This window comes from Vidua chalybeata, chromosome 5 (genome assembly GCF_026979565.1).
Source record: "Vidua chalybeata isolate OUT-0048 chromosome 5, bVidCha1 merged haplotype, whole genome shotgun sequence".
Lineage (NCBI taxonomy): Eukaryota > Metazoa > Chordata > Aves > Passeriformes > Viduidae > Vidua > Vidua chalybeata.
In genome coordinates, this window is record NC_071534.1 from 24,084,441 (window position 1) to 24,098,037 (window position 13,597).

The 13,597-nt window shown below is 49.4% G+C and overlaps 2 protein-coding genes across 2 annotated transcripts in view; one reads left to right on the forward strand and one right to left on the reverse strand.

Moving 5' to 3' along the window:
* Positions 1-2,165: 2,165 nt before the first annotated feature.
* Positions 2,166-3,179, reverse strand: ASCL1 (achaete-scute family bHLH transcription factor 1). The gene is made up of 2 exons (XM_053942567.1): positions 2,458-3,179; positions 2,166-2,240 (listed from the first exon to the last, which is right to left on the reverse strand). The coding sequence occupies exon 1, from the start codon at positions 3,131-3,133 to the stop codon at positions 2,480-2,482; it is 654 nt and encodes a 217-aa protein (XP_053798542.1). The 5' UTR covers positions 3,134-3,179; the 3' UTR covers positions 2,166-2,240; positions 2,458-2,479.
* Positions 3,180-12,095: 8,916 nt separating this feature from the next.
* PAH (phenylalanine hydroxylase) overlaps positions 12,096-13,597 on the forward strand; it is a 32,803-nt gene continuing 31,301 nt past the window's right edge. The window contains exon 1 of the mRNA XM_053942566.1: positions 12,096-12,219. Within this exon, the coding sequence (XP_053798541.1) occupies positions 12,178-12,219 (42 nt within the window). The 5' untranslated portion in view covers positions 12,096-12,177. The remainder of the gene's footprint in view (positions 12,220-13,597) is intronic.

The window sequence follows — 13,597 nt, forward strand, 5'->3', positions numbered from 1 at the left end:
CCTCTACCAAAGTTTTTCCCTCTTCTTTTTTAAAAATAGCGCATCCCTCGCAACTCGACGGCACATTTGTAGCAGAGCGGACTATTTTTTTTTCTTTTTAACTCCGTACGACAGACTGGCTCTCCCAAGTCTTTGTTGGGACTTTTTTTTTTTTTTTTTTTTTTTTTTTTTTTTTTTTTTTAAGATGCGTTTTGAGCTTTGCTTTCCGCTTGGCTTGGTGCACGCAAACTGAATTTGCAAGTGATGCAGGAGCCAGGCGAAAAGAAGGCGAATTCTGGTCACGTCCTTGCTAACTGACAACAAGCAGGCTAGCCAAAAAAAAAAAAAAAAACCAAAAAAAAAAAAAAAAAAAAAAAAAAAACGGGGAATGGGGGAAGAGTCCAATTTCTTTTTGAGTCTTGGTAATTGGGTACTTTTACAGGCAGATCACGCTATTTGGGCAGAATAACAAGTTTCGAAAGACCAATAGCTCTACGCTGCTACCGATTTCTACTACTTTATTTATTTATTTAATTTTATCTCCCTTTTCCTCTTGCTTCCCGTCTTCCCCGCGTCGGGTTTTATTTACCCAGCCAATCTTCGCAGAGGCAACACAGCGCCCCGTGTTTTGGGTGGCGGCGGCTGTGCCATCCCCCGTATTTTCCTGCCCCGTTGGGTCAGAGCCGCGGAGGAGGACAGGGTCGCACCGCCGAAACGCGGGATGCAGCGCCCTCTTTTTTTAAGACTTAGGCTTTGGGGGGAATTCTGTAATGTGCAGTGATTTCAGGAAGGACAGTGCAATCATTAATCATCCCCTCGCCTTTTGATTTGGGTACACATTTGCAACACAGAAGGGCAAGAAAACAATGGTGATAGCGCTATATCTTTGCATATTTATATAGAGATAGATAAAGATACATATGTTACATCCATCAGGTACAAACACTTCATATGCAACTTAGCTGCGGTATAACATCTATTAACATTCTGTCCTTACATTCATCGTTGTCAATGGCAGAAAGAAAAAAAATTGCATGCGGTAGGCAGCTGATCATTTTAATTTAAAAAAAAGTTTTATTATGAAACTAGTTTGTATAAAATAGGGTTATACAGGACCTTTGTCAGTTTGTAATAAAACAGTAAGAAAAGGCAGTGGTGGTGGTGGGGTTGGTTTTTTTTGTCTGCTTGTCTGGTTTTCTTTTTTTTTTTTTTTTTTTTTTTTTTTTCTTTTTTTTCCCAAAAGGCAGCATATGAGAACAAATGGCTACCGTTTTGCGTTTGGACAATAGCTGCATAAACTTTGTTCACTTTGAACATTGTTTAATGACGTTATTAATACATTAACAAAATTTCTATAAAGTAAGACACATTGGTGCTAAAGTACATCTGGAGGAAATCCAAGTCCTTTACAAAACCACATACAAAAATGGCAGTTGTAAGGTAACGTTGACTACGAATCTAAACATGAAGAGGTAATAAGCATTACATATTAAAAAAAGTATCAAGATATACACATTTTAAACCATTTGTACAAAACCTCTATAAATCTCTCTCTCTCTTATGTACAAAAATAGCTTAATATATCCCCAACCGGGTTAGGATAGATACAAATAGATTTTCTTATCATAAAAAATTTACAAAAAAAAAAGATTGGAAGCATTCTATGATGGAAACGAGAGGAAAAAGCTTGGACCGAGGGGAGGGAGAGGCACGGGGGAGATGGAAGGTAGACGGGGCTCCAGGGACTTCTTTGAGTACAGCATAGCTTAACTTCAGCATCTCCACAGACATCGGGAAACTAACTTTGTCCACAGGTGATGAACGCCAGTCTCTGAAGGGCCGCGGCGGCGGCGAGGTGCGGAGATGGGCCGTCTTTCTGCTGAGGAGGAGGAAGAGGAAGAAGAGCTCCTCCGCCGGCCGAGGAGCGCAGCGCCCTTTCCCGGGCTCCCCCGCCGGCCAGCCGCTCCGCCGGGGCGCAGTCCGTAGCAGTGCGACGGAGTGCAAAGGCCGGCCGGTCTCCGGGGCCGGGGGCGACCGCCCCGACCGCCCCCGCGGCGCGCAGCGCTGTGCCCGCCCGCCGAGAGACGTGCCCGCACCGCCCTCCGACGGCAAGGGAACTGGAAACGCAACAGGTTCTTTTTCTGCGTGGATTTTTGTCTCTCTGTGTGTGATCTGGTTTTGTGTGGTTTTTTTTTTTTTTTTTTTTTTTTTTTTGGTTTTTGTTTGTTTTCTTTTTTTTTTTTTTTCCTTTTGCAACTGTCCTGTAACAATAAAAGAGAGAGTAGATCAGAGCCACGCCGCGAGCAGCGCAGCGTCGGGCCGCAGAGCCGCTCCTAAGTACCGCGTGATACGCGGCGCCCGCCCGAGGGGCAGCCCCGGCTGCGCCCCCTCTCCCGGCGGCTGCGGCCCTGCCGCCCCGTGTCCGTCCCCCCCGCTATCCCCCCAGCCTCCCCCGGCCATCCTCGGGCGCCTACCCACCTGTCGGGATGGCGGCCGGCGCTCAGAACCAGCTTGTGAAGTCGAGAAGCTCCTGCTCCTCGGGGCTGAGCGGGTCGTAGGAGCCCTCGTCGGAGGAGTAGGAGGAGACGGGGGAGCCCGCCATGGAGTTCATGTCGTGGGAGTAGCTGGGCGAGATGGTGGGCGAGAGGACGCCTGCTTGGAAGGCGGCGCTGACGGCGTCATGCTCGTCGAGCAGCTGCTGCAGGGCGCGGATGTACTCGACGGCGGAGCGGAGCGTCTCCACCTTGCTCATCTTCTTGTTGGCAGCGCCGTTGGGGACGTGCTCCCGCAGCGTGGCGAAGCCCAGGTTCACCAGCTTCACCCGGTTGCGCTCCCGCTCGTTGCGCCGCGCCACGGCCGCCGGCTGCTGCTGCGGCAGGCTGTACCCAAACCCGCTGAAGTTGAGCCTCCTCTTGCAGCGCATCAGCTCCGGCGAGGCCGAGCGCTGCCGCTTGGCCGCCCGCGGCGCCGAGGGCTTGCCGCCCGGGGAGGGCTGCCCGCCCGCCGGGCTGAGCTGCGGCGGCGCCCCCGGGGGCGGCCCCGGAGGGGCGGCGGCGGCGGCGGCGGCCACCGCCGCGGCGAAGAAGCACGCCGGCTGCAGGAAGGGCGGCTGCCCGGCGGCGCTGGACATCCTGGCGGGGCTGCCACTGGCCATGGGCGAGGGGGCGTCCTGCGAGACGGGGGCGCCCGAGCGACGGCCGGTCCCCGTCCCTCCACCACAAAAAAAAAAAAAAAAGAAAAAAAAAAGAGAAAAAGGAAAAAGGAAAAACTTGCGACGTTCAATGTAAAATTAAACAAAAAAAAAAAAAAAAGGAAAAAAAGAACTAGGCGACAGACGGCAGGGGAAAGGGACAGCGGCGACCGACAGGAGCGGACGGCGGAGCCGGGCGGGCGGTGGGGACGGCGGGCGGCTCTGCCCGCCCCCCTCCCTCTCACCCTCCGTGCGGCGGCCGCGGGGAGGCTCGTGGCGCTCGCGTGTGCGCAGGCTGCTTTGCAAAGCCCCTTTTGCAAAAAAGTGGCTGAGGATTGTGTCTCTTATAAGGGGCGGACGGGGCTCGCCCCCCCCTTCTCCTACACACACACACACACACACACACACACACACACACACACACACACAGACAAACCTCCCCCCGCCACCCCCCGCGCTCACACACACGCACACCCTGCACCTTGCGCCTTCCACGCTCCCCGGCTTTGCCGGCCGCGATGCGCGGAGCGCTGTCGCCTTTTCAGCGTGGGACACACACGCACACGCACAGACAGACAGACAGACAGATAGACACACACACACACGCACACACACACGAGCCCCCGCGCCCCCCGCCGCACACGCGCTGGCGGCCGCGCGGCCCCGCCTCCCCCCGCCGCCCCCCGGCGCCGCTCCCCCGCCCCGCGCGCCGCCCCCGCCGCTCGCGGGTTTGTTGTCGCAAGTGCGTGCGCCCGGCGCGTGCCGCGCTCCCGGCCCTGAGCAAACACCCGCGCCGGGGCGCCGCGCGGGCCGGGGCGGGGCGGGGGCGGCGCGCGTGGGCGCCGCGGGGGCGGGAAAGCGTGAGGGGGAAAGGGAAAGGGGGGAGCCCTGCCTGCCGACGGGTCTTCGGGACGGGGTGCGGACCGGGCTGAAGGAGAGGCAGCGGGTGACTCCCGGAGAAGCGCCAGGGTGTGCGGGGAGTCCCCTGCTGAGGCCACCTCAGCGGCACCTGCCGGGGTTTGGAGGGGAGGGAGAGCCGCGGTGCGGGATGTGTAGGCACGGAGGCGTCCCGTGGCGTGGGCAGGCAAAGCGGTGCGCGCCCGCGGGAGAAGCGCCCTTGCCATTGCGGGACGCGGCGCGTTCAGGGAAACTTCGTGTACGGGACCTCGGCTTCTCCTTGTCCCTAGAGAGCACCGAGACGCCTGGTATCGCTCCCTTCGCTCACCGAGCGCTGCCATGCTGAGCTCCGTGAGTGTCCGAGCCCCACCGCCGGGGGCTGTCCTCCCCCGCCGCTTCCAGCGGCCGGAGCCGCGTGTGCCCGGCACCGCACACGCCCCGCGAGCGGCCTGATGGCTCTATTAGCCAGCGACAACCGCGGGCGAGCCGGGCTGCGTGATAGGAGGAGGCCGGCTGAGAGCAGAGCAGGGTAGAAACTTCTCGGGAGAAGTCACCTCGAATTACCCCTCTGGAATGCTGATCACCACGGGGTCAGCCTGTCAGGAGAGAAAGAGCAAACCACTCCTGGGCACGTCCCACGCGGGCGGTCCGGCACGGGGAGGGAGGAGGTTTGCCTCATAAAGTAAGGGTGTGTTGGGCAGAGCTGGCAGGTGTGGGGTCAGCCCACCCTTCGCTGCCAGATGCCATTTCCCAGGCCACACGGTCTGCTTGCTGGGCCCGGGAAAGCCACTGACCCCCTGCTCCTCCCGTGGCACCCTCCAAAGTAGAAGTGGGACACCAGATTTCCAAGCAAGTAATAGCGTTGGCTTGTAACTGGGGAGTCAGGATGGACCTGGCCTATGCAGGGGAAATTGTCACTGCTCTCAGGTGAAGCCTCACTTGTGGTTCAGGACCAAATGAGGCAAAGCAGCGCTGAGGTGCTGAGAGTTTGAGGCTGGTGTGCCTTGGGGGTCACACTGACCCTTGAGGCTGCAGAGGTGTAGGCAGCCTGGGAGGCATGACCAAGTTCAGCACCGGAGAATGCTGATCTTGGTATTCTCCCTCTGGCCTCCTGCCTTTCACATATCCATATATTTCTGAAATCTTTAGCACATTTTCTGCCTCCTACTCTGTCTCATTTCCACCTCTCTCTGCACTTTTCCACTGTGTAAACTCAGATGTGTGTGCTCTCTGACCCACTGAAAAGAGCAGAGCCATGGTATGACAGCCTTGCCATGGTGATATTATGGCTCTAGGAAGTCCCTGGTAGGTGGCTTCAATCCCTGGTACACCAGCTCCAAAGCATGGAAGAAGGGGACCTGCACAGTCCATGTTAAGGTTTCAGTGGAAAGGTCTGCAAATGTAAGCCCTGTGCTGTTGTTGACCTCAATTACAGCAGTCTGGAGCTGTAGAAATCAGTTCTTCTCATCTGACATTGGATCTGTGATCCTGGCTGTGTGTGTGAGCTGAAAATGTGCTAACCAAAAACATAGCACAGGAGAACCTCAGTGTGCACCTGCTAGCTAGTAATTGTATAATTTTTAACATGTCAGCTTTTAATGCACGTGTGATGAAAAAATGTGACGTAGTTCTGTGTGGTTGGCCTCTTCATTGACCACTGGCCAGTTTCTGACTTCTAGCCTACTCTCATCACATGGGAAATGTTTTAATTTATTTTATCCACTCGTGGGCAGGACAGCCAGACCTTAGCAGGATAAAATGTTTGCTTGTGTTTCCTGTTTGTGGACCTCTCCTTCTTCAATTCCAGGTCTCCTGGATGGTTTGTTCAACATCCCTTGTCTGATGTCAGAACAGATTGCACTGGAAGCAGTTGTTGCATTACTAGCTCTGCGTCATGACTTTGGGAAGTGCTAACAGAAATATCAAAGTAATTGAAGCCCATATATATAAAAATATATATATTTAAACAGACTAATTCTTTTGGAGCAGCCCGCTCCCAGAACTGGTATAGAACACCACATAAGGACATTCCTGCCCTTTCTCCTGGAAGTGGCAGAATAAGATTGGAGTTTCTGGGTCCCTTCTTCTCCAGTCTCAGAGGGTTCTTAAAAAGGCAAAAACTGTAAGTACCAGAGGTCACCAAGTGTAAATCATGGAACTGTGCCTCTGTGGCCGTGTACCCATTTGGCTACCCTGGGTCATGGTATGTGTTTGTGTGGGGGATGCATGAGGGGAGTAGAGCCTTTTCCTCCCTTTTCTCTTTCCTACCACTGCCACCAGGGAATGAACTCACCCGTTATGTCTGAGGTAATTCCAATCTCACCAGCTCCTCTGTGTGCTCACTGTGCAAAGTAAGGGACCAGATTCCTAGATAATAAATACTGTTCCAAGGTCCCCCGCCTCCACCCACTCCTATGCACAGTTCTGCACCTGCGCCTTGAAATTCTTAATTCTAATATAGTGATAAATAGCCCTTGCCCTTTTCATTTGGCACTTTTATTTTGGTATTTATTTATTTATTTATTTATTTAAAAATCTTGAACTGTCATTATTTTCTAGTGACTTTTTTGTGTGCCTAAATTGTAGCCACACTCATGAGGTCTTTTGAAGTCCTTGCCTTAAAAAAAACCCAAAAAAACCACAACAGCTCTGGTATGCCTTTTTTTTTTTTTTTTTTTTTCTTGCCACTTCTTTTCTTTTTTAAAGGCCATTTACGTTATGATTAAATGCTGTCTTGGAAAAGCAGAACGAAAGTCGTTAATCTATATAGATCTTCAAAGAATCGATACATTCGGGACTTCTGTAGGATTTGTTACACTCCATTTTGTTACAGTAGGCAGCTCGTCTGGATTTGGGCACATGTGTTTCTCTCCCTCCCCTCGCCCTCCCCCTCGCCTTTCCAGCTTCCCCCCCAAGAGTGAAAATAAAGTAAAAGGTCTTTCATGGTAAACAAAACCAGCTTATTCTCCACATAGAACACATGAATAGCTGGAAAAAAAACTTACAATAAATGGTGCATTTTTTTCTCTGCTGGGTATAGCATTCAAGATCAGTCCAGTATTCAAGAAGCAGTCCATTTTTTGCTCAGCAAGAGAGTTTAGAAAAGAAGCGTGGGGTCTATTCAAGGATCTTTTCCCCCTTCACAATTGCTGGGCTTTATGAAACCTATCTTCCATGCCTTGTCAGAGTATTTCTGGGGACCAATTAGTGCTTTGTTGCAAGGCTTCTTTGCTGAATCTTTGAGCAGCAAGAAAAAGCTCTCTTGAGTCTCCCCTTATTTTGACTATTTCAGTCATTACTCAGTGTAATAATTAATATGACAACTGGACGCTGAAGTTTGTATAGAAACACCTCGGCTGCAGGAGAGAGCGTGCAGTGGGTGGTAACAAGCTACAGATCAGACCGAGAAGCCACACACACAAGGAAGGGGGGAAAAAAAGAGAGGGAGAGAGAATAATGAATGAAAAGAAAGACAGAAATAATAAAGATAAATAAATAGTTGGTGCGGCCTGAAGAAACATAATACAGACTTGGAAGGGAAAAAAAAAAGGCACTTAAAGTGGAGTGGGGGGGGGGGGTCAACCCTAGAGAATTAACCTTATTTTGAAACAGTTTCCATGTGAATATAATTTTCAAAATTTTCTACTTTCAGAAGTCAGGAAAGAGATTTTCTCCTGAAAAGGCAAAATGGTCCCTTGGGTAAGTAATTTTTAAGGACTGTGTGTTTGCACTTTTGCATAGTTGATAAAGTTTAATGCCTCTTCCTAAGCATCCCTTTATGGAAATAAGAACGTAACCATGAAACCTTATTCTTGATTAATTGTTGACCATCCTGCCCAGGGTGGAGAAGGTGGGTTATCAGGGTAGCAAGTTCGAGTTTTCTTGCTGTTGTATCATCTACAAGAGGAATAAAGCCTCAATGAAGAATTAAAAATGACATTTGACCAGGACACTGCTGAATTCTCCTCAAAAGGCGTCTTGGGATGAACACTCATCACTTTGCAGACATTTCTTGGTCTGCCAATTAGGGCATAATAAATAATTAGAGGTTTTAAGCATATTAGATACAGCTCATGCTAATGAACTACATCAGGTCTCGTGCTAACTTGAAGTGACAGTTTGCATATAGGGCTGCAAAAAAAAAAAAAAAAAAGAAAACAACAACAAAAAAGACCCCCGAAAATACCACCAAAAAAAAAAAAAAAAAACAACCAAAAAAACCCAAAAAAAACCCCCACAAACAAACAAACAAACAAAAAAAAACCCACAGGAAAAAAACCACAAACAAACAAACAAACAAACCAACCTCAAAAACCCAAAACCAAACCAGCCGCCAAAGCAGCTTTTCCCCCGCGGCCCGGTCCCGCTCGCTCCTCCGCAGCTCCCGCGGGTCCCGCCGAACGGTGCCGCCCGCTGCTCCCCTGCCCTCCGCGCCCGCGGAGTGGAGCCCTTCGCTGCCGGCTCTGCCGGGTGGCCCCACTGTGCGGCCACGAGTTGTGCGTCTGTCACAGCCCCGGGGGATAAATCACACTGGGCTGCCCTCCCGCATACCCCCAGCGCCACTTTTTTGGAGAGCTGAAGTTTTTGGGTGGGGGGTGGGTTGTTCCCGGCTTCTCCGAAGCGGCGGTCCCCTGGCAGGAAGGGTAGGAGAGGGTTTGGGTGATGCCTGCGCAGGCTGGGAAGCGGATCCCCCGCTATTCCCGGGGAGGGCAGGCAGCGGGGACAGCCGGGGTCCCCGCTGCCGCCAGCCGGCCGTGCCGTGAGGACACAGTGCCGCCTCCTGGCCACCCGCGCCCAGGCGTGAAGGAGACGGGGAAATCGGGTAGGGCTGGATGGGGCCCAGCCTCGAAGTCTCGGGGACCCCGGCTCTGCAGTGAGAGGGGATATGGCTGGGTGGCTTTGCCAGCACGATAGAGAGGGACGTGCGAGGAAATGCTGTTTGTCTAGGGTGTACAGAACCCTGAGATCTCTGGTAAATGCATACAACGATCTTGATAAGGGGGATGCCCCCCTCCCATGCACGCACACACAAACCACCTAAGATACTCGTGGGATCTTCATCTGGGAATTTTTTCCCTCACCTTCTGTTTTCATTAGAAAATCCCCTTTCTACTGCTTACTGCAACCTCACATGCACTGGGACATCCTGAACCAGAAGGAAAGCAGGGAACTGCAGGCGAAGCGTAGGCCCAGTGTTCTGGCATAGGAAGGGACATCCTTGCCCAGACACAAAGACTCACAGCTCCAGGGAAGCTGCCGCTCTGTAAGTGGGTGGCAAAGAGCAGTCTGAAAAGCAGCCAAAGTCCACGGCCTCTTGAACTCGCATTGTGCCGGCCAGGGGAGCTTGCCAACTTCAGTGCAAAGAGCCCTGTGAGGTGTGGCTGAGAGCACAGCCAGAAAGGACTACATGTATGTGTCTGAACCCAAAGAAAGTGTATTTTGGAGGGAGAACACGTGTTTTTAGGGAAAGGTAAGGTGAGACATCAATGCATATCTGCATATGGTTGAAAGCAGAGGGGGTGCACAGTGCTGCAGCAAAAGTCCAGAGCAGGACTAACAGACTTAAAGCCCAGGTGCTCACACTGGCCAGGGAATCAGGCTCACGAGGAAACTTGAAACCCAAGTGGGAAAACCTGGTTGGCAGTGTCACTGCAGGGGGATGAACCCATGCTTGGTATGCTGAAGTAGCACTTCAAAGGGAACAGGGAAGCTCCAGCAGTTTGGACTCTGAAATGGCCCAAGGTAACATATCCTGATGCAAGTGTATATTCCTAGAGTAATGCCACTGGGCACACACATACTCACACACCACTTTCCTCCAAAACAAGAGAATCTGGGAATTCCTCCTAGCAAGATGGAACTTTGTTTCCATCAGCCAGTGCCTTTTGCTACCAGGCAACCTCTGACAGTGCAGACTGATCAAACAGTGAACTGGTGGTAATACACTGGTGATATTATTATGATTGTGTAACAACAAGGGTGAGAGATAATCTTGCAAAATAAATACAAAAAAGCAGGGGGTAGGAGGCAAAATAGATTATTACGAAGATTTGGCATGAGCAGTATTTTAGGTATTTGATATTTCCCTTTGTCTTGCCATAACTGTTGGGTAGAGTGGACACACATAAGAAAAGGGATGGAGAAAGGGAAGGAATGAAGACCAAAAGCATGTAAAAGTCACAAAGAAGTAAAAGAGAGATTAAAGATTAGTGAAAAGAGAAGGAATAAGGAAAGGAAGAGGAAGGCACAGAGGAAAGAATAGTTTATCTCACTGAAAAATATACCAGGTGGCAAGGTATGGCGTGTGGGGAAAGTAAACAAGACTAATTTCTGGAGTCTGTCTTGTCCTGCACAGGGGCTATAATAAGACTTGTCATCATCTTCATCCCACTTATTTTTTTCCAAGGTGGCCTTCAGTCTCCCTGTCATGGATAGGACTGTGCCTTGTGCTGCACAAACACAGGACATAAAATACTGGCTACCATAATGAATTTACTGGCTAGTAGTTAAAAACCCAGTAGTTTTTCTACTGCTGGCCATTACTGGGGATACTTTCCTCCATGCTCTGCCTTTCCTTGCCCCATTCTATGGCCATATGAGCAGGATCCAGCATGTTTAATGTGCATCACATTTGGCTATCTTGACCTGCCAGCCCATACCACAGGCTTGCTGATCACTTCAGAAATAACTTCAGAATTCAGAATAATAATTCTACCCCTACAGGCAGTTTCAGAAGTTTCAGTTTCAGAAGATGCAGTTTCAGAAGCAGCTCTTCTGAAAAAGGTATGTATTTGCACCCAAAGCATGGAGTCACTTCCGATGCATGTTATATATTTGATAATTTCAATGGGATGGATTCTGACTCCACAGTCATGGGGTCCAACATGGATTTGGACTGAGAACCATTAAAATGGTTCCTTTCAGTTTCCCCACTGTAAGGCTGCTGGGTTTTGTATGTATGAACAATTTACAGTGTCTTTGCTAGCGTTCACCAATCTGAGGCTGCACAGGTGTGTGTAGTAGAGCTTCTTTAAGGAAAGAGAATTTGTCTTCATCATGAAAATATAGCAAGATTACCTGCCTTGGCACAGTTTGTTTCTGTAAGACTTTGTTTTCTCAGATAGTAAAATAGATACTTGTCAAGTTCCTAAGTTCCTTCCTTTTTTCACCTGCCCTCTGATAGTGGGCTACAGCTTTCCAATCTCCTTTACCCCTTTGGTGACTCTTATTAAGCCAAACCTGGGCTCTTTCATATCAGTACTTTACTAAACTTTCCTGAAATAATTTCTGTGTTCCACCTTGTTCCCCTTGTGCTTTCCATGGCTGACACCATATGCAAGCATATACACATCATCTGCAGTTCTTCTACATCTTCATGCTCTGACTACTCTTTCCTGCTCCTTTTCTTCCTTTACCTTCCACCCTTTCCCCATGCTCAGCCTCATATCCCAGTGTGAGGTTCATTCAGCTAACTCCTGTCTCATGCTTCCCCTGTACTGGGTGTCTCTCTCAAGTGTCCAGTGAGCGGAGTGGTGTCTCCTGCTCTTTGAACTCTTTGGAAGCAGCCCCAGAGGCCCTACTAAAGGACAAATCCCTCATCTGCTGTGCCTTGCCATCCAAAGAACACATCCTGGAGAATGTCTGATGTCTGTCCAAGGGGAGTGACCCCACCTGAGGCTGAACAGGCAGCTGCAGTGGGAAGGAATGAGCTGGAGGCTGAACTGAAAACGATGTGTTGACTTGAAAAAATGAAAACAGCTGATGTTGATCAGGAGAAGGAAGGCTGTTAATTCAGAGCATACTGCTCCTCCACGTTGGGTGCAGACAGAAACAATCTGCTGGAGAGCTGCTCCATGGAGGCGTGGGACTTCAGGGGATGGCTGGCGTGGAGCAGCTGCTTGGTGTGCCAGGGGTGGGTGGGGTGGGCGTGCAGGGAGAACGCCCCCTTGGCATGCTGTCCAGGGGAGGGAGCTGGGGAAGGGAATGGCTTTGCCTTGCCTGCTCCACTTTAAATACCTTTGCACAGATCTCTGGCCCCTGCAGTTAAGTCAGAAGGCTTTACCTGCTGTAGTGAAAGGGCCTTCCTGTGTGGGCATTGCTGCCTCTGCAACATGGACTCACAGCACTGCAAAATGAATGGTGACTCTTTCCAGGTAAGTGATGGGGTCTGTGACTGCTTTTTGCAGAGATGGAGGGGTGTCCTCCCTCACTCCTGTACTTGTCTTCCACTCTCTGAGAGGCAGTGTGACCCAAGAGGGGAAAAATCCAGGTGGCGTGTTGTGATGCTTTGCAGTACCTGAACAATTTTGGCAGCTCCCATATTCGTCTGCTGTTAATTGTGCTCACAAAAACGCAGTGAGAATGCAAACAAACATTGCAACAGTATCCTTGTGTACATGGCAAAAATACAAAGAATCAGAAAAGACCAGAAGCTTACTGAAGGTCTTAAACATGTGTAATGAAAAAGCTGTCTTCTGTTAAAGGAAAACAGATGAAGTTATGTGTTCTTCTGGTGTAGCTTTTTGGTAAATCTGGGCTCTCTTGTCTTTTTTTTTTAAATGTTTACTGACTGACTTTGAACTCTTTGCTTTGGGAAATACAGGAAAGACCTGAAGTTCATGCCTTTTAAATACATGCACTGATATTACTGCAGGGGCAAGTGATGTAACCTGAGGCCAGGCATGGTTAATTATTAGCACAAAAATCTATACTTATGTGTCCTATGCAATGCTGCTGAAGCCAGAGACCAGCTGCATCAGATGTGCAAAAAAAAAAAAGGCTTCTATTTTTTTTATAAGAGCAGAGATACTAAGGAAGCCTCTATTCCTCCTTCTTTGTGTGCTGAAGCTGAACTCCCAGAATATTTCTCTTAAGTTTCACCTTGCTGCTTATCCAAGTTCTCTAATTGATTGGTTTCAACAATGACTGCCATGATGAGAATTTAAATGCCTTAAGAAATCTGACTTGGAAACTCGTTCCATTTTCACAAGTAACTTGGAAATCTTTTAATTTGAAATATTTTTTCCCTTCTAAATTTGAACTTTACAGCAGTGAGGTGAAAATTTTATATCCCGGAAATTGCAAAAAAAAACTTTCTCTGGCTTTACCAGTGTTGGAATTCACTCTGAAGGGCTTTAGCTAAATGTCTCAGCAATGGATTAGAAGGCTGACAGGGTTGTGTTATTGACCCCAAATGCTGCCACCTGTGTTAGAATGGCAATACCGATCTATGTGCAAGGTGGCTAACTAAAAATACAGGTTTGTGCTCAGGTAAACCTATCCTTGCATCTATATAACACTTTCTTTGAGATTGTCTTAGGTCCAGGGATGGTTGTTAAAGCTCTTCAACTGGTTCTCATTTTATTTCCTGGAAAAAAAAACAGAGCTGGAAAAAAATTAGAGCTGAATTTATGCACAGTATGAATCACATATACATATCACAGACACAATAAAATTATTTCTTCAACTCTGAATTATACAATAAGTAACAAAACAGTAGAACTACCCCAAAGCTGCAATTCCTCCATCTGT